A 27028-nucleotide genomic window follows, 5' to 3' on the forward strand; every position below is an offset into this window, starting at 1 on the left:
AAGCTGAGATCATTTATTTGAGACCTTTTTTCTTTTCTAATGTAGGCATTTAATGCAATAAATCTCTCTGTAAGTACTTTTTTAGTAATATCCTGCACATTTTTATATACCGTGTTAAAACAAACAAAAATATAAAAAAAATATACTGTGTTTTCATTTTCATTTATTTCAAACACTTTCTAATTTTCCTTCTTATTTCTTCTTCAGTCCATGGGTCATTTATAAGCATGCTTTTTACTCTCTATTTAATGATTATCCGAGTTATGTTATTGATTTATAATTTAATTCCTTTGTGGCCTGGGTATATACATTGTATGAATTCAATCCTTTTACATTTAAGGAAGCTGGTTTTATGGTCCAAAATGTGACCTGTGTTGGTTAAATGTTCCATATGTGCTTATAAAGGGTGTATACTCTGCAGCTATTGAAGGGAGTGTTTTTATAAATATCAATTAGGATAAATTCACTGATCATACTGGTTAAATATTTCATCTCCTTGTAGAATTCCTGTTTCCTTGCTCTTTCATTTGTTGAGAGAGGGGTATTGAAATCTCCAACTATAATTGTGGACGTCTATTTTTCCTGGTGTCTCTAGCTTTGTGCATTCTGAGATTCTGTTCTTAGTACATAAACAGTTAGGGTTTTCATAGCCCGCAGACTAATTGATCCTTGATCATTATAAAATTACCTTTTTCATCTCTGGCACTACTCTTTTCTCTGTCTACTTGGTCTGATATTAAAATAGTCACTCTAGCTTTCTTTTTCCATTCTTTTACTTTATGTGTCTTTATATTTTAAGTGCATTTCTTCAAGGCAGCATATAGTTGGGCCTTGTTTATTATTGCAATAAAACAATACCTCCCTGTTAATTGAAGTTCTTAGACTATTTATATTTAACTTGATTACTGATATGGTTAGGTTTCAGTCTATCATCATCTTAACTGTTTTTTATAGGTCCCATCTATCCTTTGTTCCCTTTTTCTCTTTTTTCTGCTTATTTTGTATAAACTAAATTTTTTTGTGATTCCTTGAATTACCATTTGGCTCATTAGATATTACTATTTGTTTTGTTATTTGGTAGTTGCATTAGGGTTATAGTATATATTCTTAACTTGCCACAGTCCTTTAAAGTAGCATTTTACTACTTCACGTATGGCACAAGAACCTAACAACAGTATATTTCCATTTTATCCGTTGCTGCTTTGGTGCTGCTGTTGTCAAACATGTTACTTATATGTATGTTACAATCCTCAATACATGATTATTTTATCTGAATAATCAATTCTCTTTTAAAGTGATTTAAGTAACAAGAAAAATATCCTGTTAAAGTTGCCATTTCTCATGCTCTGCCTTTGTTCCTTTGGGTGTATTTGCATTTCCAGCTGGTCATCTCTCTGCTGTCTAAGTTCTTCTTTACCATTTAGTGGTGCAGCTCTGCTGGTAACGAGCTCCTCCACCTTTTGTGTGCCTGAAAACTTTTTATTTGACCTTCATTTTTGAAACACCCTTTGGTCGGGTACATGTCAGACTGTCAGCACCCTGTTTGCTGTGCCGAACTGTCAGTCAGAAAGAGAACTGGTGTGCAGGTATCAGGGCTGGCAGCAAAGTGCGACTCACACAGGCATGGATGGGGAAATGTTTCACTCACAGGGCAAAGAGACAGAGCAAGTTCAGTTTCACTGAGGGGCTCTCAAGCCATGGCCAATGCAGACATGTGATCCAGACACACCCCCGGTGCCATAGGAGGCGGACTCCACTCCCTCTCTGCTGGATCAGATCCCGCAATGGAGCTGGGCCAGGTGCCATGAAGTTTACACACTCACCCTGGGGATGTTCACAGGTGCTCAGGGCAAAAGGGGAAGGAACGCTGGGGCAGACCACTATGCGAGATGCTCCAAGGAGTCAGCCTTCGCTCATTACCCATCCTACAGGCCCAGCCGACACAGCGGGTCCTGAGCACCAGGTTTCTATGTGGACCCCAGGGACAGGCAGCAGGCCACACTCAGCCTCCGTAGGATGCAACTCTGGGTTGACGTTTCTTCTTCCATGAGTACTTTAAAGATGATGCTTCACTGAGTCCTCATTCGCATCATTTCTGACGGCAAATCTGTCATCCTTATATTTGTTCCTCTGAATATAATGTCCTTTTCCCCCCATGGCTACTTTTAAGACTCTCCATCACTGATTTCAAGCAAATTGATTATGCTGTGCCTTGGTGAAGCTTTCTTCATGTTTCTTGTGCATGAGTTTCATTAAGTTTCTTGGATCTGTGAACTTACATTTTTCATCAAATTTGGAAAAATTGTGGCCAGTATATCTAATGTCTTTTCTGTCCCTCTCATCCTTTTTCAGGGACTCCAATTTTACATATGTTAGCCTACTTGAATGAAGCCTATTCACGCTGTTCATCTTTCTCTAATCCCTTCTCTCATTATACTTCACTTTGCTTATCTGCCATTAATCCAAACTCATGTATTTTCATCTCATGTTGGAGTTTTCACCTCTAGAAATCACATATGGGTCTTTTTTTAACCCTTGAATATTTTAAACATTTTTAATTGTGAAAATATATACAAAAAAGCAATAAATTACGAAGTACATTGTAAGAAGTAGTTATAGAATAGATTTCACAGTTTGATATGGGTTACAGTCTCAAAATTTTAGGTTTTTTCCTTTTAGCTGCTGGAAAAGGAAACTAAAGACTAAAAGAAATATCAATATAATGATTCAGCAATCATACTCATTTGTTAAATTCTATCTTCTTCCTTCTCCTTTGACGCTTCTCCAGATCTTTAGGGGTATTTGAACTATGCCCACTCTAACTTTTCCATATTGGACAGGGGTGTTGATAATATGGGATAGGGGGTTGGAACTAGTTGATGTTCTTAGAGAGGCTAGTCCCTCAGGGTTTCAGGACTTATCTGAACTGGGAACCCATCTGGAGGTTGTAAGTTTTTGGAAAGTAGTATTAGTGTGCATAACTTGTGTAGAATCTCAGATAGAGCTGTAGGTGTTCTTTAGGGTTAACAGCAATGGTTTTGTTTGGGGGTTGGCAAACTGTGGTAATTAGCAATATCTAGCTGAAGCTTGTGTAAGATTAGCCTCCAGAATCATCTCTCAACTCTATTTGAACTCTCTTAGCTACTGAGATCTTATTTTGTTACATTTCTTTTCCCCCACTTGGTCAGGAAGGCATTATTGATTCCATGGTGCCAGAGTCATGTCCCATGTTGCCAGGCAGACTATCACCCCTGGATGTCATGTCCCATGTAGTGGGGAGGGTAATGATTTTTCTTGCAGAGTTGGGCTTAGAGAGAGAGAGAGAGAGAGAGAGGCCACATATGAACAACAAATGATGTTTTCTGGAAGCAACTCTTAGGCATAACTATAGATAGACTTAGTTTCTACACTACAAAAATAAGCTTCATAAGAGCAAGCCTCATGATCAAGGGCTTGGCCTATTGACTTGGGAGTCCCTAATGTTTGAGCTAGTATCAAGGGGTTCCCAGAGGTAATGCGTAGTTTCCTGTCTTTTCACCTGTTCCTCAAGGGACTTTGCCAATATTTTTTAATTATCTGCCCAACATACTCTGGGATCTATCTGAGTATTACATTAAGCTATACAGAATTATAAGCCTTCATTCCCATTCCGGGCTCCATGTCTTTGTATTGTTTAAATGAGCTATTATTTGGGTCTTTTTTTTTTTTTTTATATCTTCCTTATCGTTACTTCTTTCTGAACATTTGGAATACAGCTGAAATAACTGTTTTAATGCCCTTGTCTGCTAGCTCTAACATATATGTCAATACTGTGTCAGTTTTGATTTATTGATTTATCTCTTTATTATGGGTGGAATTTTCCTGCTTCTTTTCCTGCTGAGTAATTTTCAATTGGGTGCCTGACATTCTAAATTTAGGTAGTTGGGCGCTGGATATTTCTGATTCTTGAACTTTGTTCTGGGACACATTTCAGATACTTGGAAACAGTTTAATGCTTTCAGGTCTTGCTTTCAAGATTTATTAGGTGGATACCAGCATAGTGCTAGAAGTAGGATGAATTGTTTTTTATTCCTGGCCCTGTGCAAGCATCAGGAACTGTTACCTCTAATCCTTTTGGGTAGAACTTTGTCTGACCTTGAGTGGTTCCCTCACACATGCATGCTGAATACTCAAGCAGGGTCCTCTACAGGTCCCCTGAGCTCTCTCTGTGCACAACTCTCTCGTCTGTTACTCTGCCCTGCAAACTCTAGCTGGACTTCTGTCTTCCTGGACTCTCAGCTCAGGAAGTCCAGCAGGCTCAGCCCAGCTTCCCCTTCCTATCCTGTGGTCTGGAAACTCCCGAACACCACCCAGTTGGGGCAATCATGGGCCTTTTTGCCATGGCTTCCTGCCTCTCAGTGGTCATTGTCCTTCATTGCCTGAAGGCCAGGGTCTTGCCAACTGTTAGTTCACATATTTTGTCTGCTTTTTGAGTTGTTTCAGGAAGGAGGGTACATCTGGTCCCTTATTTCATCTTGGCAAGGAGGCAAAGTCCATCATTAATCTTAAAAAATATTTCAGAAAATACTACTAGTATAAAGCAGCAGACTTACAGCAATTTCTGTATTGATTTCACATGAAATGAATGCCAATCTCTTTATCTCGTGTCATGTGAAGAGAGATGATGTATAACTAGGTGCATATGATAGCCAGATGATGGAGAGAAGGGTGAATCTGTAAATCCAAAAGGGCCTCTTGCTGCCGTAGATGCATAATGCAAAGCCTACCTAGAATTTGACCCACGGATCCACTCAAGCTACTCCCGAATCTCCCAGAACCACTCTGGGTTTTTATCTGGTTTCCCAATGATGACCAGAAGAACACAGCAAGTTGAGAATTGTACCATTTGCTAATTGAATGATGGACTATTCTCTCACCCAAGTTCCAAAACACTGTTTAAAGTAACATTTCTAAAAAGCCAAATTGCTTCTATCTTAAAGTATTTTGTTAAAAATATCAAGTTGCTCTAAACTTACATATAATCTCTTAAACATTCTTAATTAAGATGTTACATCGTATATAAAGTCTAAATCTATCATAATTTGGTTTATGTCATTTATAATTTTTAATAAACTGTTTTTACAACAGTTTTAATTCTACAAAAAGTTGTGCAGATAGTACAAACAGCAAACAGTTCCCATATCCCCTGCACCCACTTCCCTCCACTATCGACATCATACATTAGTATGGTGCATTTGTTACAATTAATGAGCCAATATTAATACAGTATTATTAACTAAAGGCCATACTTTATTTAGATTGGATTTCCTTAGTTTTAAACTAATGTCCTTTTCCTGCTGCAGGGTCCCACCTGGGGTACTGCAATCTCATTTAGTCATTTGTCTCTTTGAACTCTTCTTGGCAGTGACAGTTTCTCAGACTTTCCTTGTTTTTGATGACTGTCACAGTTTTGAGGAGGACTAGTCAGGTATTTTATAGAATGTGCCTCTACTGGGATTTGCCTGCATTTTAAAAAATCATTATTAGATTTGGGTTGAGTTTTGGGAAAATACACAGAGCTCCAGTGTCATTTTCATTGCCCCCTGTCCACCTGACTCCTCGCAGGGGGCGCTGGCCTGGGTCACCTGGCTGAGGTCGAGGGTGTCAAATGCCCCCACCGTAAAATTACTCTTCCTGCCCCATTTCCACATGGAACTCTTTGGAAAGAAGTCACTACGTGCAGGTCACAAAGAGTGGAGGGTTGTCTTCTGCCTTCTTGAGGGTGGAACATCTACATAAAATATTGAAATTCTTCTGTATGGGAGACTGGTCTTTTCTTTCCCACTTAAAAAGTTTATTCAGTCATTTATTTATCATTAATATCAGTATGGACTCATGGATATTTATTTTCTGCTTTGAGTATAATCCAGTACTATGCTGTTTATTTTGTTGCTCAACTTGTTCCAGCTTTGACTACGGGGAGCTCTTTCAGTTGGCTCTTATGACATTTACAATTTTTTAAACTACAATAAAACCTTCAAAATGACTGTTCTATCCAGTGGCTAAATTATTCCTTAAAATTAAGTTGGGCACTTAGGGAGCTACCTGACTCTCAGGTAATGCAGTAAGTGGCATTCCAGTGTTGTGAAAGAATTCATTGGCTGGGAAATAAGGACTGGGGGGGAAGGGCCCATTACATATTAAATATTTTAAGAAACTAATGAAATAGAAAGATAAAGTGAAATAGCCAAACCTTTTAAAGCAAATCTATAAATAGCTTCACAGGCTTTAGCCAAAATTTCTTCTTCTGGAGAATTAAGCATTAACACCACAGTTGCTGCTTTTTTGCTTTCAATTGTTAATGGATCAAACTGAAATGCAAAGAGGAAAATGTCAGGTTCACATAAAAAATGAATGGTGTCTTAAAACATAGTGAGAACATTATCTTACAAAAAGGATGTGGTCACTGCCTTCTAAGTACATTGTAACATTTTTATTTTAAAAGAACAGAACACCAAAAGATCACTGATAAGAACATCCATGGTCTGGAAAATCAACCTGGTGGTGAAAAGAGTCTTAATAAAGCCATGTGGAATCCAACAAGTCACTCAAGCTCCTAAAATTTCAGTTTCCTTCTCTGTATAATGAGAACAGAAAAACTGATCTTAAACTATTGAGGATAAGATTAGAGATCATTTATGGTAGGCACTAAGTACTTTGTCTTGCACATAATAGATGCTCATTAAATGACATAAGCTAATTCTTACTCAATACACAGAATCCTTGAGTGCCTGGATATACTAACAGCCCTGACAGTTTTGACACTCAATAGCTACTTTTCAGTCACCACACTCTTTCTGGTAAGGCAGAAATTACATCTATGAATCAATTAAAAAGCAATATGCGGGCGGGCCACGGTGGCTCAGCAGGCAAGAATGCTTGCCTGCCATGCCAGAGGACCCGGGTTTGATTGCCAGTGCCTGCCCAAGTTAAAAAAAAAAAAAAAAAAAAAGGAAAAAAAAGCAATATGCAACAGTGCAAAATAAAATGCAAAATTGGATGTTTGGGGATAAAAAAAAACCTTGAAGTTTAGTTTTAGGTAGAGGAGAGATAGTTTGCTCCACGAAAAGAAATAAGAGAATTTTGTGTGGATGGAAGAAAGAGACGACGACAGGAGGTGCTGGCCTGAGAGGACACAGCCAGGCTAGAAGTTCCCTTTAGAGGAGGAGTAATTGTCGGATTGCAGGAGGACACAGTCTAGCATCCAAATTAAAGCTGTTTTTGCCTATGTCTCTACATTAGAGGCTCTTAGGGTCACAAACTCCTGCAACTTGTTCTCATGCCTCTTGGACCCTTTTAGGGGAGACCAAACTTCAGTAAAAGTCCACGCCCCGCTGCAGCCTGAGGTGGTCCTGAGTGCTCATGACACAGGCCAGGGAGCACGTGTGGCGTCCAGGGCTGGAAAGCGGCCCGGGAGACCGCGAGGCGATCCGGGAGGCTTCCGCAAGTGTTGGGGACTTGGGGCTTGAGAAGCAAACTGATTTAGGTTTCAAAAGGTGGCCCAGAGTGCAAGAGGCCTGAGGTCATCTGGCCAGCTTCCGTGGCTCAGGATGATATGACAACTGAGATGTCTTCCAGATGGAAAATTCTAGGTTCTGCTAAGCACAAAACCATACGGCAGAGACAATATATTATGGTAAGGCTGGGGTGGGTGGGTGGGGGGTATTTTGAACCAGAATAAAGGGAGAAAGCTTCAGTGAGATGATAAAATTTCAGATATGATTTAAAGAATGGATAACGTAGGTTACATAGAGAGAAGAAGTGAGGATATTAAAATGGAAAAAATACAGCGAGGAAGGTTTGAAACGTGACGGAAAGTTAAATTTACAGTTGATAAAAAGGGAGAGGCTTCACTATAGAAAATATACAACAGGAAGTAGAAATATTTTTGAATAATTAGGAATGATGGATAATTAGGAAAACAAATGGCTTAGGCCCTCTTTCTCCCAACTCTATGGAGGGTTATCAATAAAATTCAGGAAGAAAGGACTGTAGCTCTAGACATGCATATCTGGCTTATTCAAATGCAAAAGATATTTTTAAGCACTCACAAACTCAAAAAGTTTATCAATCATATACTCTTAAACATATTACTCAATCAAATAGTTCAGTCAAAATTGGGGAGGACATAATATCGCCCAATTGTGGTGATCAGTAAGTAAGAGTAAAATACATAAACTTATTGAATGCTGAGAGTGATGCATATCACACCATTATTATTATTTTTTAATTTGAAAAATTTTAGGTTTACAAAAAAATCATGCAGAAAAAAACAGAGTTTCCATATACCATTATTAATACCTTGTATTAGCGTGGTACATTTATTGCAGTTATATCATTATTCTTAAGAAATAATTCCTACAGTAATGAAGACTCATTGCAAGAAAAAAAAAGCTAATGAGGACCTGCAGTAAAGAGAATTTTGGTAAAGGGAACAGGAATGTGCCTAGTTATACTTATCTTGTTTACATGGATAGAAAAATACAGATGTAAATATGCATATTTGTGATGGTTTGAAGCTCAGTGTGCTCCAGAAAAATAAGTTCTTAAATTGTAAGTAGGATCTTTTGATGAGGTTGCTTTCAGTTAATGTGTGACCCACCTCAATCAGGATGGGTCTTAATCACATTGCTGGAGTCCTTTATAAGAGAATGAAATTCAGAAAGAAAAAGAATGCCATGGAAGCAATAAGCTGAAATAAAAAAACCTAGACGAGAAGGGAGGGACCAGCAGACACCAGCATGTGTCTTGCTGTGGGACAGAGGAGCCAAGGATCACCAGCAGCCAGTCACTGGGAAGAAAGCATCACTTTCTGATGCCTTCGTTTGAACATTTTCTTGGCCTCAAAACCATGAGTGAATAAGTTCCCATTGTCTAAGCCAACCCATTTCATGGTGTTTGCTTGAGCACCTAGGAAAGTAAAGCAGATTTTGGCACCAGGAGAGTGGTATGCTGCTAATGCAAATAGCAAAAATGTGGAATTGGGTAATGGGTAGAGGCTGGAAGAATTTGTGAGGTGCTTGGTAGAAAGGCCTAGATTGCTTTTAAGAGACTGTTGGTAGAAATATGGGTGCTAAAGGAAATTTTGCTGAGGTCTTAGAAGAAAATAATGTGTTCTTGGAAACTAGAGGAAAGGCATTCCTTATTTTAAAGTGGCAGAGAACCTAGCAAAATTGAGTTCTGATGTCTGATGAAGGCAGAACTTGAAAGAGTGATGAACCCAGTATTTAGCTGAGGAGATTCCCAAACTAAATATGGAAAGTGCAGCCTGATTTCTCTTTTCATTCCATAGAAAAGGAAAGAAATAAGTTGAGAACTAAACTCCTGGGCATGAATAAACCAGAAATTGATGGTTTGGAACATTTTGAGTTTCTAGAAAGCGAGTTTCCTGAGAACAGTGTTCCACATGAGGGTTTAACTGAAGATGGAACCAGTCAGCCATTTCAGGGCAAGTGGGGGCTGGAAAGGCAGTTTTCCAGGAAGGATCTGTGCAAAGTGCTATTGAATTATGGTTGCGATCCCTGTGAAGTTCATGCAAAACGGACACATTTTCTACAAGATCTGCATGAACAGAACCACTGCTAGCCTGGACAAAAAGGGACAGAGAAGTGGCAAGCTGGAGGAAAAATCACTTCAAGGGCAGAACCTTGGAAGTTAAGGTCTGGGCCAAAGACGTCTTCTCGGGCCAAGACAGCAGGCCCACCCATGTGTGTGGAAGGGTGAATCTGCCTGGTGCTCGGAGGAGGTGGATCTTCTGCCCTACTTTTCAGGAAGATTGCTGCCACCCTAGTGCTCCAAGAGGGTGGAGTCTGTGCCCCAGAGATTGCAGAGAGCCTGAACACTATCCAGATGCTTAGAGGATAAGGCCTTCACCCCAGAGTTGAGGGACAGCATGGCCACTGGGGAAGTATTTAGAAAGGGTGGGGCTGCCACTCTATCAAGCCCAAAGGGCAAAACATCATTCCATAGATACCTCTCAGATCTTGAAATCTACTGAGTCTGCTCTGCTGGGTTTTGAAATTATTTGGGACCCAACTTCTCCTGGAAATGTTTATCCTATGCCTGTCCTTCCTCTGTATCTTGGAAGCACTAACTTGTCTAGGTTTCACATTCGACAAATGGAGCAGAATTGTGCTCCAGGATGAACACCATAACCAATTTTGATGAGACTTTGCACTAAGCAGTGTTTTTGAAATTATATAAGGCTTTTGGGCTACTGTGATAGAATAATTGTATTTTGCGTATGGAAAGAATATGTTTTTGGAGGGTCCACAGGGTGGAGTATGTTGGTTTGAAGCTGTGTGTACCCCAGAAAAACATGTTCTTAAATCCAATCCATCCCCAAGGGTGTATACCCATTGTAGGTGGGACCTTTTGATGAGGTTACTTCAGTTAAGGTGTATCCCAACTCGATCAGGATGGATTTTAATCCTATTATTGGAGTCCTTTGTAAGAGAATGGAGTTCAGGCACAGAAAGAGAGTCACAGAAGCAAGAAGCTAAAAGCAACAAAACCTGAGCGAGAAGGAAGTTACCAGCAGACACTACCATGTGCCTTGCCGTGTGACAGAGGAACCAAAGATCATTGGCACCATCTTCAGGAAGAAAGTATCACCTAGATTTGGACATTTTCCCAGCCTCAAAACCATGAGCGAATAAATTCCCATTTTTTTAACCCAACCCATTTCATGGTATTTGCTTTGAGCAGCCTAGGAAACTAAAACAGTATTTAATAGACCATGGACAGGCAGTAAAAGTTCCAAATTACCAGAGGGAATGGGAAACAAAAGTTGCTTGATTCAAAAAAAGAAAATACAAAATAAATACAGCATGAAAACAAAAGCAAAGAAACACAAAGAGACAAAAATGATAGGAATACAATTAAATAAGTCAATGATAAAAATAAACCTCAACGGCTTAAATAAAATCTTCACTAACTAAATTAATCTTCATTAACTTCATTAATCTTCAGATTAGTATAAGATAAAAACTTATGTCTTCTGTATGTCATTAGGTATTTCTTCCACTTGACCTACCACAATATTAGTTCAGAGCCTCCTGACAAAGAAATGGAACATTTCCAGCACCCCTGAAGGTTTCCTCACACCCTTTGTCCAAAAATACTCCCCCAAAAGATAACCAGTGTTCTGGCCTCTAAAATCATTCATTTATTTTGCCTATTGTTTAACTTTATATAAATGGAATCCTATAACATATTCTCTTCCTGTCTGGCTTCTTTCACTTAGCATAATGCTTTTATGATTCATATTCATTCTTGCTTGTGTTAATAAGTCATACTTTTTATGGCTATATGGTATTCCATTTGTGTGACAATACCAGTTTGGGCCATTTCCAGTTTAAGGCTACTGGGAATAAAGTTTCAGTGAATTTTCTTGTGCCTGTCTTTTTGTAGATATATACCCAAGAGATACTTAAGAGTAGAAATGATGAGTCAAGGGTAGATATGTACTTAGCTATCATAGATTCTGCTAAACAGTTTGCTGAAATAGTCTTCTCAGTTTACATTCTCACCAGCTAGAATTTAGAGATCCGATTGCTTCAAATCTTCACCAACATTTGGCATTATCAAGTCTTTTTAATTCACCTTTCCCCAGTTCTTCAATAATATATTTAAATCCATCTGCTCTTCCAGCTTGTTGTAGTGGGAGAAAGGACTTGCTGTTTCCTACTACTACTATATCCCTAACCAGACACAGAGATGTCCTCATTACCTTTTTTTTTTTTTACATGGGAAGGCACTGGGAATTGAACTTGGGTCCTCTGGCATGGCAGGCAAGCACTCTGCCTGCTGAGCCACCATGGCCCGCCACTCATTACCTTTTTAATTGAAGTTCTTTTCCATCGCATCTACTAATTCTGACACAGAACCATGCATCATCCAGCTTTGTCTTTTGCTCTTTTGCTAGATGGCCCATTTCTTTGCTCCTCACAGAAGGGTTTCCTTTAGCACTAAGGTGTCCAGGCTTTGGGGATTTCTTGGTAGCCAACCAGCAAACGGTGAGTGATAGTTTGTTCAGCCATTTTGTCAACTTTAATGGGATCTCAGTCCATTTACAACCTCTACTTTCTGATACTCTATCAGCTTTCTTATTTCATCTCTTCACTTCTTATACTGCTTAGATTTTATGGTTCATTAATTACACTCCTGACAAAAACTTAAACCTCCTTGTTTTCCCATTTTGTTTTGTTTTTATCAAATCAATTCAATACCATTTACTTTCTTTGCACCCAAGCATTCAAGCACTCTTAAAGAATGCCATACTACGGGGAAAATTATTCTCACTCTAAATCCATGATCAACAATTTCAAAAGGGCCCCCAATAATACCTACAAAGCATACTACATTTCTCTTGTAAACCCAGTTTCCTACCCTCCAAAAATTATTTCAAACCATCTCTCCCATACTTGATACTTGAACTTTTAAATTCCTTTTTCTGTCTCTTTCTTCTAACCCACCCCAGCAAACTTCTCAGAAAAAATAAAGTTATCAGATGGAAACTCCATCAATCTCCAACTCTCAAATATGAAATCTACCTATCTCTGCACATTTTCTTCCTTCCCATTAAATTAGAGAAAATTTTTCTCCTATTAAGCCAATCCCTTAAAGTGAGCTTGAGATTTTTAACCCTCTTGTCTTAATTCACTCATTCATTCAGTAAACACTGATGCCTTTGAGTTGTTTCAGTTTGGAGCTTGTGCCAGTTTGAAAGTATTGTGCACCTCAGAAAAGCCATGTTTTAATCCTGAGCCAATCCTGTGGGAGCAGTTGTTTCTTTTAATCTTGATTCAACACTATAGGTTGGAAACTTGAGATTACCTCCATGGAAATGTGGCACGCCCAATTGTGGGTGCAACCCTTTGATTAGATGGAGATGTGACTCCACCCATTGCAGGTGGGTCTTGATTGGTTTATGGAGTCTTTTAAAGAGGAAACATTTTGGAGAGAGTCAGAAATGACAGAATGGCAGGGCCAACAAAACTTCAGGGCAGAACTGACACAGATACTGACATTGGGAGAACAGAGACACAGATATTTAGAGATGCTTAGAGCCCAACCGACATCATCACGAGATGCTAAGCAAGCCAGAAACTGGAGAGAGCCAAGGGAAGCCAAGAGATGAAAACCAGCCCGGAGAAGCAAAGTGAGGAATCCCCACAGGAACAGAGGCTGAAAGAAACGGAGCCCAGGAGCAAGGGATCAGTAGATGCCAGCCATGTGACTACCCAGCTGACAGAAGTGGTTCCAGACCCATTGGCCTTTCTTGAATTAAGATATCTTTTTCTGGATACCTTAGTTTGGACATTTTCATAGGCTAAGAACTGGAAGTTGTAACTTACTAAATTTCCTTTATAAAAGCCATTCCATTTCTGGTATATCACATTCTGGTAGCTTACAAACTAACACAGGACCCTTATGAATAAACCTGCTATGAATATTTTCATACAAATTTTCTTGTAGACTTCAGTTTGCATTTCTCTTTGGTAAACATCTAAGAGTACAATTTCTGGGTTGTCTGGTAAGTATAATTAACTTTATAGGAAAGTACAATTTTTTTCCCAAAGTAGTTTTACCATTTTACATTTCCAAAGCAATGTATCTGTATTAACCATAGTATCTTTTCATTTTTCTCAGTAATGTTTCATAGTTTTCAGCATATAGGAATTGTATTTATTTTGCTAAACTTATCCCTGAATATTTCATTGTTTTAGGTACTATGCAATATGATTTTTTAATTTTCATGTATCTCATTTTTTCCCATGCATTTTAAACATCTGTTTTTTATGTGAATATAATTTAGGAACATTCATTCTCTTAAAGAATGAACTTTTTTTCATCATTATGCCCATTTTTTAAAAATATTGTCTTGAAATATACCACATCTGATATTAATATACACACTGAAATTATATACACTTATTATTAGTGCTTGCATGTATATCCATTTCCATACTTTCACTTTTAATTACCTGTATCTTATATTTAAAGGTTTCTTGAAAACAGCCTATAGTTGGGTCCTGCTTTTTAATTTAGACAATGTGTGACTTTTAATTGGAATATGAGATCATTTACAGTTAATGTAGCTATTGATATGTTTGGGTTTTAATCTACCATCTTGCTACATGTTTTATCTTTGTAGCATCTGCTTCTTTTTCCTACCATTTTCTTAGTATCCCATTTTATCTCCCCCATTATCTTAATTGATTTTTCTCCTGGTTCTGGTAGATATTTTCCTCCTCCTTTGCATAACTAATACTTTTTTGGATGCTAGATATTATGAAAATTATGCTGTTGAGTGTCTGGATTTTATTAATCTTCTCTTAAAGGATCCTAAAAATTATTCTGCAGGCAGTTACTTTACTTATGGACTCACTTGATCTATTTAAAGATTGTTTTGTAACTTTGTTATGGCAGGTCTAGAGAAGACTTTGCATTGAGACTAGTTTAGCCCTACTACTATTACTAAGGTATGAGCCTTTGGCAGTTCTTTGTAACCCCCCAGTGTTCAACAAACTCTCTCTACTACTTCTGATCAAAATTTAAAGGTCTCCTAGAACTGGGTGAGCTCTGGAAATTCAGTTTACAGCTCCCTGAGGACTGTTCCTTGCCAGACCATGTGCATTTGCACCCACCTAAGAAAGTAAGTATTCTAGTTTGCTAGCTGCCAGAATGCAATAGACCAGAAATGGAATGGCTTTTAACAAGAGGAATTTAATAAGTTGCTAGTTAACAGTTCTAAGGCCAAGAAAATGTCCCAATTAAAACAAGTTTATAGACATGTCCAATTTAAGGCATCTGGGGAAAGATACCTTGGTTCAAGAAGGCCAACGACATTCAACGTTTCCCTCTCAGCTGGAAGGGCACATGGCGAACATGGCGGCATCTGCTGGCTTTCATGTGGCTCTACCAAAAGGGACTCTCTCCAAAATGTTTCCTCTTTTAGAGGACTCCAGTAAGCAACTCCACCTTCAGTGGGTGGAGACACACCTCCAGGGAAATCATCTAATCAAGATGCTCCCACCCAGCAATATTGAATGAGGATCAAAGGGCATGGCTTTTCTGGGGTCCACCACAGATTCAGACTGGCACAGAAGGTAAGTACATAAGTAATTCAGTCAGGAGTCATAAGGCCCATTAATCTGATTTCTGGAGCTATTTCTTTATGTGGTTCCATCCTCCCTGGTACCCCTAACTGAAATTTCAGCCATCTCAGCCTCCCTGAACTCTGATTTCTCAAAACTCTCTTACATAAAAACAAAAGCAAAAACAAAACTAATTTTCCCTTGATGGTAATTGTTCTAGTTTGCTGGCTGCCAGAATGCACCAGAGATGGACAGGCTTTTAATAAAAAGGGATTTGTTTCATTAGTTCTTCAGAGGAAAGGCAGCGAACTTTTATCTGAGGTTCTTTCTTACGTGGGAAGGCACAGGGTGATCTCCGCTGGCCTTCTCTTCAGGCCTCTGGGTTCCAACAACTTTCTGTGGGGTGATTTCTTTCTGCATCTCCAAAGGCCTGGGCTGAGCTGTAAGTGCAGAGATGAGGTATGCTGAGCTGCTTGGGCTGTGCTACGTTGTGCTCTCTCATTTAAACACCAGCCAATTAAGTCAAACATCATTCATTACAGCAGGCACGCCTCCTAGCCGACTGCAGGTGAAATGAGCAGCAGACAAAGTCACTTACCATCAGCTAATGTCCACAGCAACAGAACTAGGTAACTTCTCCTGGCCAAGTTGACAACTGAATCTAATTACCACATGTCCACCCCTTGTCAACTTGGCAACTACACGCATCACCTTAAACAATATTAAGGTGCAAAAAATTCTCTTCTGGCTGTGGACCTATGAATCTCAAAACAAGTTATCTGGAGCCAATATATAAAAGAGGACATTCACAGGATACAGGTTTTCATTTCCATAGGGAGAAACTGGAAGGAACACAGGGGTCACAAGACCCAAACAGTTCTGAAAACCTGCAGGGCAAAGACCACTGGATTTCAAAGTCTGAAAGTTATTTATCCTTCACCTTTAGAATGTGGCAGTCCCACTCTTTCCAAGGGCCTATGCAGTGGCCCGCCTCCTTCCGAATCAACCTCAGGGAACACTGAGGAGTCCACTCTCTCTAGGCATTGGGGCTACCGCTGGGCTCTCTGCCATTTCTGGCACACATGATCAACCCCTCCATGCGGTGGCAGCCAGTCTCTCCCCAGTCCCCAAGGAGAATGCTATACCTTTTCCAAAGCCTGAGGCTGCACAATTCTTTCACTGCAACAAGATGGGAGACTCAACCTCTGCTTTCAGGGCAAACTCACCCTCTCTATGTATATGGGTGGGCCCACTCTCCTGGCTGAGGTTTCTTGGCTTCAGGCTTGAGCTTCCATGGTTCTCACTCTGCAAACTCCAGTTTGTCCCTTTGTGCCCCCCTTTGTCCAGATTGGCAGTGGTTCTGTTTACACCAACAGTCTCTTCAGACACTCCAGGACTTCTCCATCATTCTCTTCACAGTTCCTCCAAAATCTTCCCCTTAGCCATCCAAAAAACTGTTCCAACATATCTGCTTTTGCAAACTACAGCAGCACCTCACTCTCCAGTACCAACATCTGTTCTAGTTTGCTAGCTGCTGGTATGCAACACGCCAGAGATGGGTTGGCTTTTAATAAAAGGGGATTTATTTCATTAGTTCTTCACAGGAAAAGCAGCTAACTTTCAACTGAGGTTCTTTCTTACGTGGGAAGGCACAGGGCGATCTCTGCTGGCCTTCTCTCCAGGCCTCTGAGTTACAACAACTTTCCCGGGGTGATTCCTTTCTGCATCTCCAAAGGCCTAGGCTGAGCTGCAAGTGCTGAGATGAGGAATGCCGAGCTGCTTGGGCTGTGCTACATTGCGCTCTCTCATTTAAACACCAGCCAATTAAACCAAACATCGTTCACTGCAGCAGGCATGCCTCCTAGCTGACCGCAGATGTATTGAGCAACAGATGAGGTTCCGTACCATTGGCTCATGTCCACAGCAACAGAACTAGGTACCTTCACCTGGCCAAGTTGACAACTGAATCTAACTACCACAGTTATCATCCTTGGGTACCACACTCTCTCTTCCTCCCTTTCACAATCAAAAATCTTATTGACAATTTACTTTTCTCCATGTCCTTACACCTAGTCCCTGGTACACAACTCCGACCTAACTCTCACCCTCATCAGCTCATGAAAATAGCTCCCACTAGGCCATCGTCAGCAATCTCCACATCACCTATCACTTCTCGACAGGGTCATTTCATCTCTAGTGGATTAAAACCGTCAAATGATTCTTGAAACTTTAGAAGCTTACAACTTATTTAACTGCCAGACCTCCAGCTTTCTGGATAAATTCTCAAATATTTTTTATGCATGATAGTTTGAGGGTTGAAAATCCCTGGGCTTTCTCTTTTTACCCCGTAATTATATTTCTCCGGGCTTCTCTATTTCAGCACTTAATACACTGTGTTGTTTCTCTCATTTACCCAGTTGTTCAGGTCCCAAATTTTGAAACATCTCTCCACACCTCTCTTTCTCATGCCTGCATTCCATCAGCAAATCCCGTCGGCCCCACCTTCAAAATGTAACCTCTTCCTGGTCACTTCTCACCACCTCCATGGCTCCCCCGGGACCTAGCTCCATTTATCCTAACTACTGTATAGCCTCCAGATTGGTCTCCCAGTGCTCAGTCTTGCCCCACGTCATAGCCATTAAGTGATCCAATTTATTCATTGTAAGTATAAATCAGATTTCACTACTTCTTTACTTGTAACCTTCCAGTGGATTCCCCTTCTCTCACTTTAGAATGAAACCAACCTCCTTAAGAGCCTAAAAGGCCCCACATGGTCACCCAACCCCACAGCCCTGACCCCTCCTCCTGGTCCTTGCTTGCTCCTCTCCAGCCACTCCAACCTTGGCCTTCCTCAAACACCACGAAGGAAGGCCTTGGTTATTGTCCTCTGGCCCCAGACATCCCCCTACATATGTGCTCGACTAACTCACTTATTTCATTTAAGTCTTTCTCAGGCATGACCCATCAGAGAGACCTGCTCTGACTTTCACCCATCACTTTCCACCCCACCTGACTTCACTTCTCTTCACTGATCTGATCACTGCCTGAATCCTTTTGCTCTTGGTTACTGTTTCCCCCACTGGAATGTAAGCTGCGTGGGGCCTGAGCTCTGCTTCCTTCCCATCCATAAACTCAGGGTGTGGAAGGACACGTGAATAGTGGTTCGGCAGATGACCATTTTCTTTCTCTATCCTCATTACCTAGAACAATGCCAGGTCCTTGAAGGACTAGATTAGGTGCCTCTGAAAACTTCTTTCTCACGTGTGTGGCCTTAAAGTGCCTTACCAGGGACCTCAGAGACAGAGCAGGTCAGCTCCAGGCCACAGCAATAAAGGGAGTATTAAGGAAGTGAGTCATACGGATTTTTTGGTTTCCCAGTACATAGAAAAGTTATGGTTACCCTGTACTGTAGTCTGTTAAGTGTGCGACGGCATTATGTCTAAAAGTACAATGTACAGACCTTAATTAAAATGTGACACAGAGACGCAAACATGCACACGCTCTTGGAAAAACGGCGCCCATACACTTGCTTGATGCAGGGTTGCCACAAACCTTCAAAAACCCCACAATGTCTGAGAAACACAATAAAGTGAAGCATAATAAAATGCCATATGCCTGGACTGTGCTGATGACAGGTCAGAAAGCTCTAACGCTGAGGTTCACAGAGTTATCAGTGGGTTTCAGGGGGTACGTTCTCCCACTGTACACACAAAATATTTTGTGTAATTTTTGTGGGGAGAGTCCCCAGTTACCACCAGACCTTTCTAAGGCTTCCTGCTCCCCAATTCCTTAAGCATCACAGCCTTAGACCCCTACTTGGATAGCTTCCCCAACTTTGCAGCCAGTTACCAATCCACCAGCCCACATTCAGATCATATTTCCCCTCTATTTTAGAATTTTCATCCCAGAAACCTCTGAGTCCTCTCATATGTCAATATTTTTAAAGCTGCCTTGCAGCCTTAAAATATTGATATTTCAATGTTTTTAAAGCTGCCTTGCATAACTTGCATGTAAATCAATATACTATTTTTAAACATGGATATGTCAAAATAGCCACAGAATGATTACAATTCTCGGAAGAGGAAGGTCCATTAAAAAACATTTAAACAAAAGCTATGGTGAATGACATTTGACCTTTCCTCAATGGTTTAGAAAACACTGCAGCATTTCACCATATCTTTTATTCATCAATAAGAAAAAAAGGGATATGGGCACTAGAAACCTACAATAGAAAGAGCTGTTGAAGGAGGAAAAATATCAACATTTGGCAGAGAGTGGAGGAACCTGGCGTCACATTTGTTTCTCCTACAGAGCCTACAACATTATAGTAATTTTTTATTAAAAAAGACACTGAGAATAAAATGATAGCTACAACAGAATGCCACATAACTAAATAATACTGTGCTGTAATTACATATCCCATCTGCTCTCCCATGGGGAAGTCACAGTCGCCAACAAGCTTGTTGTGAAATTATAATTTCACGCTCTGCACAAAATAAATGATGAACCAAAATTATTTACAAAAAGAATGAAAGAAAGGGGAAGCTTTTTTGGCTAAGCGTTGACTTTTAAGCCCCGTCAGTTAGAGAAGCCTCAGACTTTGAGATACTTGTATATCTCTGTTAAGGAAATAAGACCATCTCAGCGCTGCCTGGTAGAACTTTCTCTCACAGTGGGACATGCCCTGTAATCTGTGCTGTCAGCCCAGCAGCCACAAGCAGACCTGGCCACCCAGCACCTGAAATAGAACCAGTGCGACCGAGCAATTGCATTTATAATTTTGGGGGGGTTGCACAGCACTGTGAATGTACTAACTGCCACTGAAATGTGCACTTAAAAAAGGTTACTTTTATGTTACATTGATCTCACTTTAATCGACAAGAAAAGGTACTCTTAAAACAAACAGGTCTTAGGTGGGCAGTTATATGAGTTTTAACAAGTGTGTTACCCTCGTCACCAGCACCCCAATCAGGAATAGAACGTTGCCATCGCCCCAGGAAGTTCTCTCCAGCCCCTTTTCTTATATACCATTAACGTCCAGAGGGAACCATTATTCTAATTTCAATTCACATAGGTTAATTTCTCCTGTTCTTGAACTTCATATAAATAGAATTAACAGTATGTGCTCTTTGTGTCTGGCCCCTTTAATACAACAAAATATTTTTAAGATTCATCCATGTTATTTTAGACGTCATATGGCATGTATGAGTGTACACATGGATGAGTACACTGCACGTGGGTAACAGTTCATCTCCTCTCCTGGTGAGAGGCATTTGAGTTGTTTCCAAATTCTTGCTATTATGAATAAAGCTACAATGAACTTTTTTTTTTATTGGGCGGGGGGGTCTATTAATTTTATTTGGCTTCTGCTATTATAAATTAGAATTTAAATAGTCATATGTGGCCAGTGACTAGGCATCAGAGGTCTAAAAGAGCACGAAATCACGCAGCTGATCCCAGCGGCCACGGGGGGACCACAGGAGGCGAGAGACCATGAAAGAAAGAGCTCTGTTGACCTCTCACGGAAGGTGTTTGCCAAGTCAGGGGGAACTGGCTACACAGGGGAAGGAGAGACAGACCACAGCAGGACAGAACTGCGCTCACCTCATCTCAGCTTTTGGTGGAGAATAGCCAGACATCAGTAAAAATCTAAGCGTAAAGGTTAAAGAGAAAAGTGCTAAAGTGGACTTTAGTTGACTTTACAATCTTAACGGAAGCTAGCAAACTTGTAGCACAAGGAAAGCAAGCTGGCAATTGTTTATACTGTAATATATGTCTATTATTTATGGATCTAGACTATATTTTTAAAATTAATTTCTGGGTTTTATTTACCTGTGATGAGGAAGAAAGGTGGGAGAATAAGCCCTTCCGATTCTTCACTTCTAAAACATGTCTGAGACAAAAGAGTGAAGGTTGACTTTTGAGCCTGATGAAGAGAATCCAGAAAACAAGCCCATGCCCCCGGAGTCCTCCCAGTCTTCCAAGGAGCTGGGTTTGGTTGCCCAGGTGGGTAAGCATGTTCCACCTTGCCCCCACCCTGGCTCATGCCACCACGCTGCACCCCTCACACACAGACCCAATGTAAAGAGAGAAAGCGCTGGTCCATTAACATAAATGTCCAGTTCACTTGACACAGCAGCCTTAAGATACCAGCGCCAGGTCAGAATCCCTTGTGAGCTGAAGACACTGTGGATTTAGCCACTTGAATATGAAGAGAATAAAATGCCCAAGCTCATAAGCTGGAAGAATGGACTGCAAAGCACAATGGGCTCCCGGCGCCGCTGTTTCAGCTCCCTTGGCAGTGCGTGCAAAAGCCCGCACGTCCACAGAACCACGGACAGCCGCCTCGGCCACTCCACTAATGATAACCCACCACCCTCTCGCCTTGTGTGCTGCACTGAAGCTGCCACATACCCCAGAAGAGGCCATGTTCTCTCCATGCATTCCTGTGGGTGCAGACCTGTTGTAGGTGGGACCTTCTGATTAGGTTGTTTCAATTGAGATATGACCCACCCCATTCAAGGTGGGATTTAATCCTCTTACAGGAGTCCTCTATAAAAGGATAAAGGACACAGATAAAAGCCCCCGAGAGAGGAAGCCGCTAAAGCCAGAAGCTGAAAACCACGTGACCTTCTATACTGAGGGGTCACTCTGTGTGGACACAGAGGCTTCTGCACATATCATTTAAATTCAGACAATGACCTCAACCAGTTTGCTATTAAATTCCCATTTAAGAGGTAGAGAGAAACAGAAATAACTTGACCAAATTTGGCAACTTGGCCAAAATAGCAGGGTTCATGAGAGGCAGCTGGGCCTGAGGCCACGTTCCTAACCCCCACCCCTCATCCTCACCCCTGCTCCTGCCTTATGCTCAGGTTTCTCCAAATTTTAAAAGCCTGCTGGGCTGTGGGCTGTAATCATTTATTTTTATTTACATTTTATCTGAAGACTAATCACATCAAACATCGATGTCAAAATGTTTCTGAACTGAAAATTGTCAAAGGTTATCTTCCATTTTTAACACAATTTTTCAGCCATTCCTAACAATCTTTAACAAAAGAGAGGAAATGAAACTGTCCTTTTGTTGTTGTTTTTTTTGGCACGGGCAGGCTCTGGGGATCAAACCCGGGTCTCCGGCATGGCAGGCGCGAACTCTGCCACTGAGCCACCATGGCCCACCCCAAACTGTGTTTTTAAAAGAGAAAGAGACGCACTTTATGGAGAGGGGAAAGCATCACTTCAGCATTTCAAATATGGAGAACATGATGGTCCCGGCTTCTTTCCACCCAGAAGTGGTGGCCAAATGCCTAAATCATCTTCAGACAACCTGATGTGCGTCTCTAATAGCTACTGCGTAACCTCTAGTTATTTTGGAAAGTCACTCAGATAATTACCTTAATGAGCGACTGGCAGATGTAATGAATTTAAAAGTACAAACCAAAGGTATTTATTTATTAACAAGTTTTATAAACATGCCATCCACATACTGGCAAAGCTAATAATTGCTCTCTAATTATAATAATTATGTAATGACAACATTGTAAATGTTTGTTTGTATAACATTAGATTTCTCTGACTAATCTTATCCTTAGTCAGACTTTGGACTTCTGCCACTATGTATTCACATATACACTGTTACATGCCAAACTGTTCTAACAATTTATTTAAAAACTGGTTGTTAAAGTGCAACCAGTATTCAAATCAGAAACTTACCACATCCTTAGGAGGAGGTTCTACTTCCTTCTTTATCTTTTTACCCATTCTAGAAAAAGATGCAATACGTGGTTAGTGTCATTGTATATTATTATAAATGCTCGAATTTCTCAGTTACCTATGTCCTTGGCCGAAGATTTTAATTCTGGCCTAACATTTTCACCTGTTCTAAAAAAAATGGGGTACATGTATATATTATTCATATGTGCAAATACATTACCTATTTCCCTATTTCCAACTCCACCATTTTAACTGAACCCATTGATAAGATCCTTTCAAATTGGGCCTGGCCTCCAGTTTGGAAAGGAGGTGATCATATCAGTGGCATAATTTTTATATAACTAACAAGACATAGTTTGCCATGCTAACAACTCATGTGTGAGGGGTTCCGGAGCCTAAATCCAAGTTACTTTTGGGATCTGTAAGAAGGAAAGTGTGACAAAGGCAGGGATTTTTGTCTGACATACCCCAAGCACTCAAAACAGTTTCTGGTGCACAACAGGAATTCAATGTTTATGGAGATTATTAATTCCATTTTTTTTTCCCCTGGGAGTAATGATTTTGTGAATGGTTTCCAAGATCCTACCAGCTCTCAATTAGCATTTGTGTCATTTTCCCAGGTAACAAAAAGTTTTCTCTAATATAATCTATAGCTAAATTAAAAAGGTAACTGAGAAATGTAGAGATGTATTGCGGGGAAATTGGGTTATTCCTTACAAGACCCATTTCCAGCTGCCCTCATATGCCCAGGGCTCTGAAGGAATGAGTCAGAGAAGCAGTACACAGAGCTGATATGTCATGCACTACAGAGTTTTCCAAAATGTTGGCTCCGGTTAGAATGACCCTAGAAATCTTTCTCATTTTCTGCAATAAGAGTTTATGTGGTTATGTTTGCACCAGAGAAATCCCTGACAGTATATTCTAGCCCCAAAGAATTCATTAGGACCTGGGAGATAGACTGTCCTTGGGAAAAAAATTTCAGTATCAAAGTTGATTCAAATGGCTTGACAGGGGCAAAAGCAACTTTTAGCATTAGAGATGCTGACCAGAGTTTAGCATGTATATTAAGAAGCCACATGTTCATGGAAATTCATAGGGACTTTCTGAAAGATATCTATTCTAGTTCTCTAACTCGAGGCCACTTAAATTTAAGGTTTCCCATGGCCTGGGCAGCATAACTCTGTGCTGTACTACTTCACACTGTATCTTCAGACAACGTTTTCAAAATGTCAAAATGTACCCACATCCCCATCAAATATAATTTTGATCATAAAGTTTTAAAATTTGCAATCAAAATCACTCAGCAATTAGTTTGCAAAACTGGACATTCTTGCAAAATGAAAAAATTATTTTCATAAACAAAGAAATTTGAATATTCACAAAACATTTAATTTAACTTTGATTTTTCAACTTTTGTGTTCATATTTTAGAGCCTTTTTCTTTTTTTCAAATCTCAGACATCTTTCACAGGTGCTTGAAAAGCTCCCAGGCCATAGCCTCCTTGCCTGTAATGCTTCAAGCAGATACATGAAAACCACTGTGAACAAATGAGAACCTATCCTATAATTAGGTCTCAAGGAAAAGAATTTCATATTTCTTTTTTTGTAACAAATTCCAAGATATTTTTTTTTTGATTTATAAAAGAATTCCTTATGGAAAATATTCAAGAATCAATTCAATTTCATGTACATAGAGTTATTATAAGTCATCTGATTTTCACTCAGGAGCTTATTTTTCCTATTTCAGGACAGTACTTTTGAACAACTGCATAACAAGGAATGCAGAGACTGGAATAACCTTAATATAACAATATCGGAATAGCAGGGTTGTCCTGGGCAATATTGTGAATTAGGAAGAGTTTGCATGTTTCTTACGATGCTGGGTATAATATGTAATAAGCTGACATGGCCTCAGTGTCAATGAGCCTCAGAGAAGGTCCTAAGAATTTTTGTTAAAATTTTGTAAACTCAATATTTCACTTAAAGTCAATATGATACAACTAAAATATCTTATACTTCTTTATTCTTTAAAGATTTGTTTTCCTTTCATGCCCACCCAGGGATGAAAAAAAAAGATTTGTTTTCCTTTAAGGTGACAGAGATGTCAAATTAAGAATATAAATCCCTTTGACTTTTTCAAGCAATTGAACTAAACCTGTTTCCTTGACTGTTTCCTCACTCTGCCCACTGATGTTTTTAATAACTTTTTTATCTTGTAGAGGCAATAGATTTCAATACAGAGAATTTGAAAAGCAAAGACTGATGCAAAATAAAAATCATGCAGAGATAATCTCAGGAAAATCAGCACTATTAGCATTCTGATATAGTTTCTGTGGATGTGTGTGGTGATTTTACCGTCCTATCTGGAGTTTTTCTCTTCTATTCCCATCCTTCCTTCCTGGGACAATTTTCTTTTTGTGTTATTAAATAATAATACACAAGTTGGTGAAATATCAGGCATGTCTACCCAGTGTGGATCCAATCATCTCCAACGGATAAGGGCATCATGTCACTTTAAATAATATTTTAAAATCCAATATTTATCAAACCAGTCTCCTGAGCTTTTGTTTCCAATTTTCTGGAATTATGGGCAAAGATATAAATTTCTTTTTTCATCCACAACACAACTGTTGCCTTAGGATAAGTCCTGGAAGTAAAAAATTGGGTGAAAAGGAATGGTTTCTACAGTACTGGATATGGAAAAAAAATCCATATTAAATTGCATTTTCTTGATTATTGGCGAGGCGCTCACATTTCCCCCGGAGTTTGCTGATCTCTTTCTGTGAACTTTTCAGCCTATGATTTTAGGGGAGATTTGTTCTGAGAACACTTTAAGGGGAGGAGGCGGGTTCGAGCAAGTCAGGACCCCCTTCTTGAATTGCTCACAATTAACTGAATCTTAGGTGCTCAGGTTCCCTCTTGGGATCTCAGTTTGTGCCCTGTTAAATGGGTGGTGGCTGGGATGGTCACGAAACCCACCCCGAGCTCCATCAACTGGGCAGGGACCGACAACTCTTATTAAGGGGTTCCAGAAATCCCAGAGACCCCACCCGCGAGGCTCCTTCTCGGATCCCAAACTTTGCTCTGGGGGCAGGTGAGCAGCCGCTACCCACCTTTACCTGCTAAGGGACTCCACCGAGCTCCTCTGCCGAGGCAAACTGCAGCGCCAGGCGCTTCCACGTCTAACTGTTGTTCCTGGTTGCTAGGAGACGCCTGCGCGCCTGCGCCCTAGCGCGCGCCGCGCGGTCCGCTGTTGTCTCTGGTTGCTAGGAAACGTGTGCGCGCCTGCGCCCGGGAAGTGGGCCCCGCCGCCAGAGGCTCCCGCTGCCCTTTCCCGGCAGTGGTCAGCGTCAGAGGAGCTGCGTGTGGCCTGAGTTCCCCGTGTCCAGGGGATTGGGGCCGAGCAGGAGCCCGGACTCCTCCTCTTCCCGGGTGTCGTGGGTCGGGCTACGGGAAAGTGTCATGCGGGGGCGGTGCAGCCTCGGCTTCGGGCCCGGGGACTGTGGGGGTTTCACACGCAGAGGTCTTGGCCTCGTGCCCACTCCAGGCCTCGGCCGCGCGCCGGGTGCTGACCACCTCACTCCACCGCCTCCTGCCGGACGCCCCCCGCGCAGCCCCGCCTCCCCAGTTGGCGTGCACTGGGGCGTCCCGTTTAGCAGACGCCAGTCTGTCCTGCAGAGCCTCCGCTTCCTCCTCTCTTTCCTCTCTCTGTCGTTCTTCCCAAAGAACCTGTTTGCCTACTTCCTCCACTCTCCCCTAATTCCCACCCGCGCTAAGTCAGCAGTGGCTTCTGCCTTCCCGCCCCCCTCCCCATCTGTTCCCTCTTGTGACTGCCGCCAGCCTAATCCAGGTCACCGTTTTTGGCCTTCCAGCTGATGACCTCAGTTACTCTCTCCTAACAGTTCTTTCTGCATGCCAGACAGGTTAACTTTCCAGAGATTGTAGCTCTGATCTTGTCTCTTCCCAACTCAAGGAAAAGTCAGTGGCTTCCTAGGATAAATCTCAGCCTAATAGCCTAATACCAAGGCTGCCTATTCCATCCCTAATCTATCCTTACAGCCTTACTTCTCATCACTCTTCCTTACTGTTACACAAATATTCGTCATGGTTTTCTCCTCTCAGTTGGGGCAGCACTCAGTTCCATCATTATTTCATCTGTTCACTATTTGGCGCCTG

At 40.8% G+C, this 27028-nt stretch overlaps 1 protein-coding gene across 8 annotated transcripts in view; it reads right to left on the reverse strand.

Moving 5' to 3' along the window:
* Positions 1 to 26348, reverse strand: part of ARMC3 (armadillo repeat containing 3) — a 92150-nt gene extending 65802 nt beyond the window's left edge. Inside the window, exons 1-5 of one of the 8 annotated variants that reach the window (XM_077154051.1) lie at positions 25972 to 26348; positions 22854 to 22902; positions 21555 to 21692; positions 20973 to 21033; positions 6233 to 6350 (exon numbers count right to left, since the gene is read on the reverse strand). In XM_077154051.1, coding sequence (XP_077010166.1) covers positions 6233 to 6350; positions 20973 to 21033; positions 21555 to 21658 — 283 coding nt within the window. In that variant the 5' untranslated portion in view covers positions 21659 to 21692; positions 22854 to 22902; positions 25972 to 26348. Of the gene's footprint in view, positions 1 to 5350; positions 5502 to 6232; positions 6351 to 20972; positions 21034 to 21554; positions 21693 to 22853; positions 22903 to 25965 lie in introns of all 8 variants that reach the window. The other 7 variants (XM_077154026.1, XM_077154072.1, XM_077154079.1 and 4 more) reach the window with 7 other exon arrangements.
* Positions 26349 to 27028: the final 680 nt, after the last annotated feature.

This window comes from Tamandua tetradactyla, chromosome 1, assembly GCF_023851605.1.
Source record: "Tamandua tetradactyla isolate mTamTet1 chromosome 1, mTamTet1.pri, whole genome shotgun sequence".
NCBI lineage: Eukaryota > Metazoa > Chordata > Mammalia > Pilosa > Myrmecophagidae > Tamandua > Tamandua tetradactyla.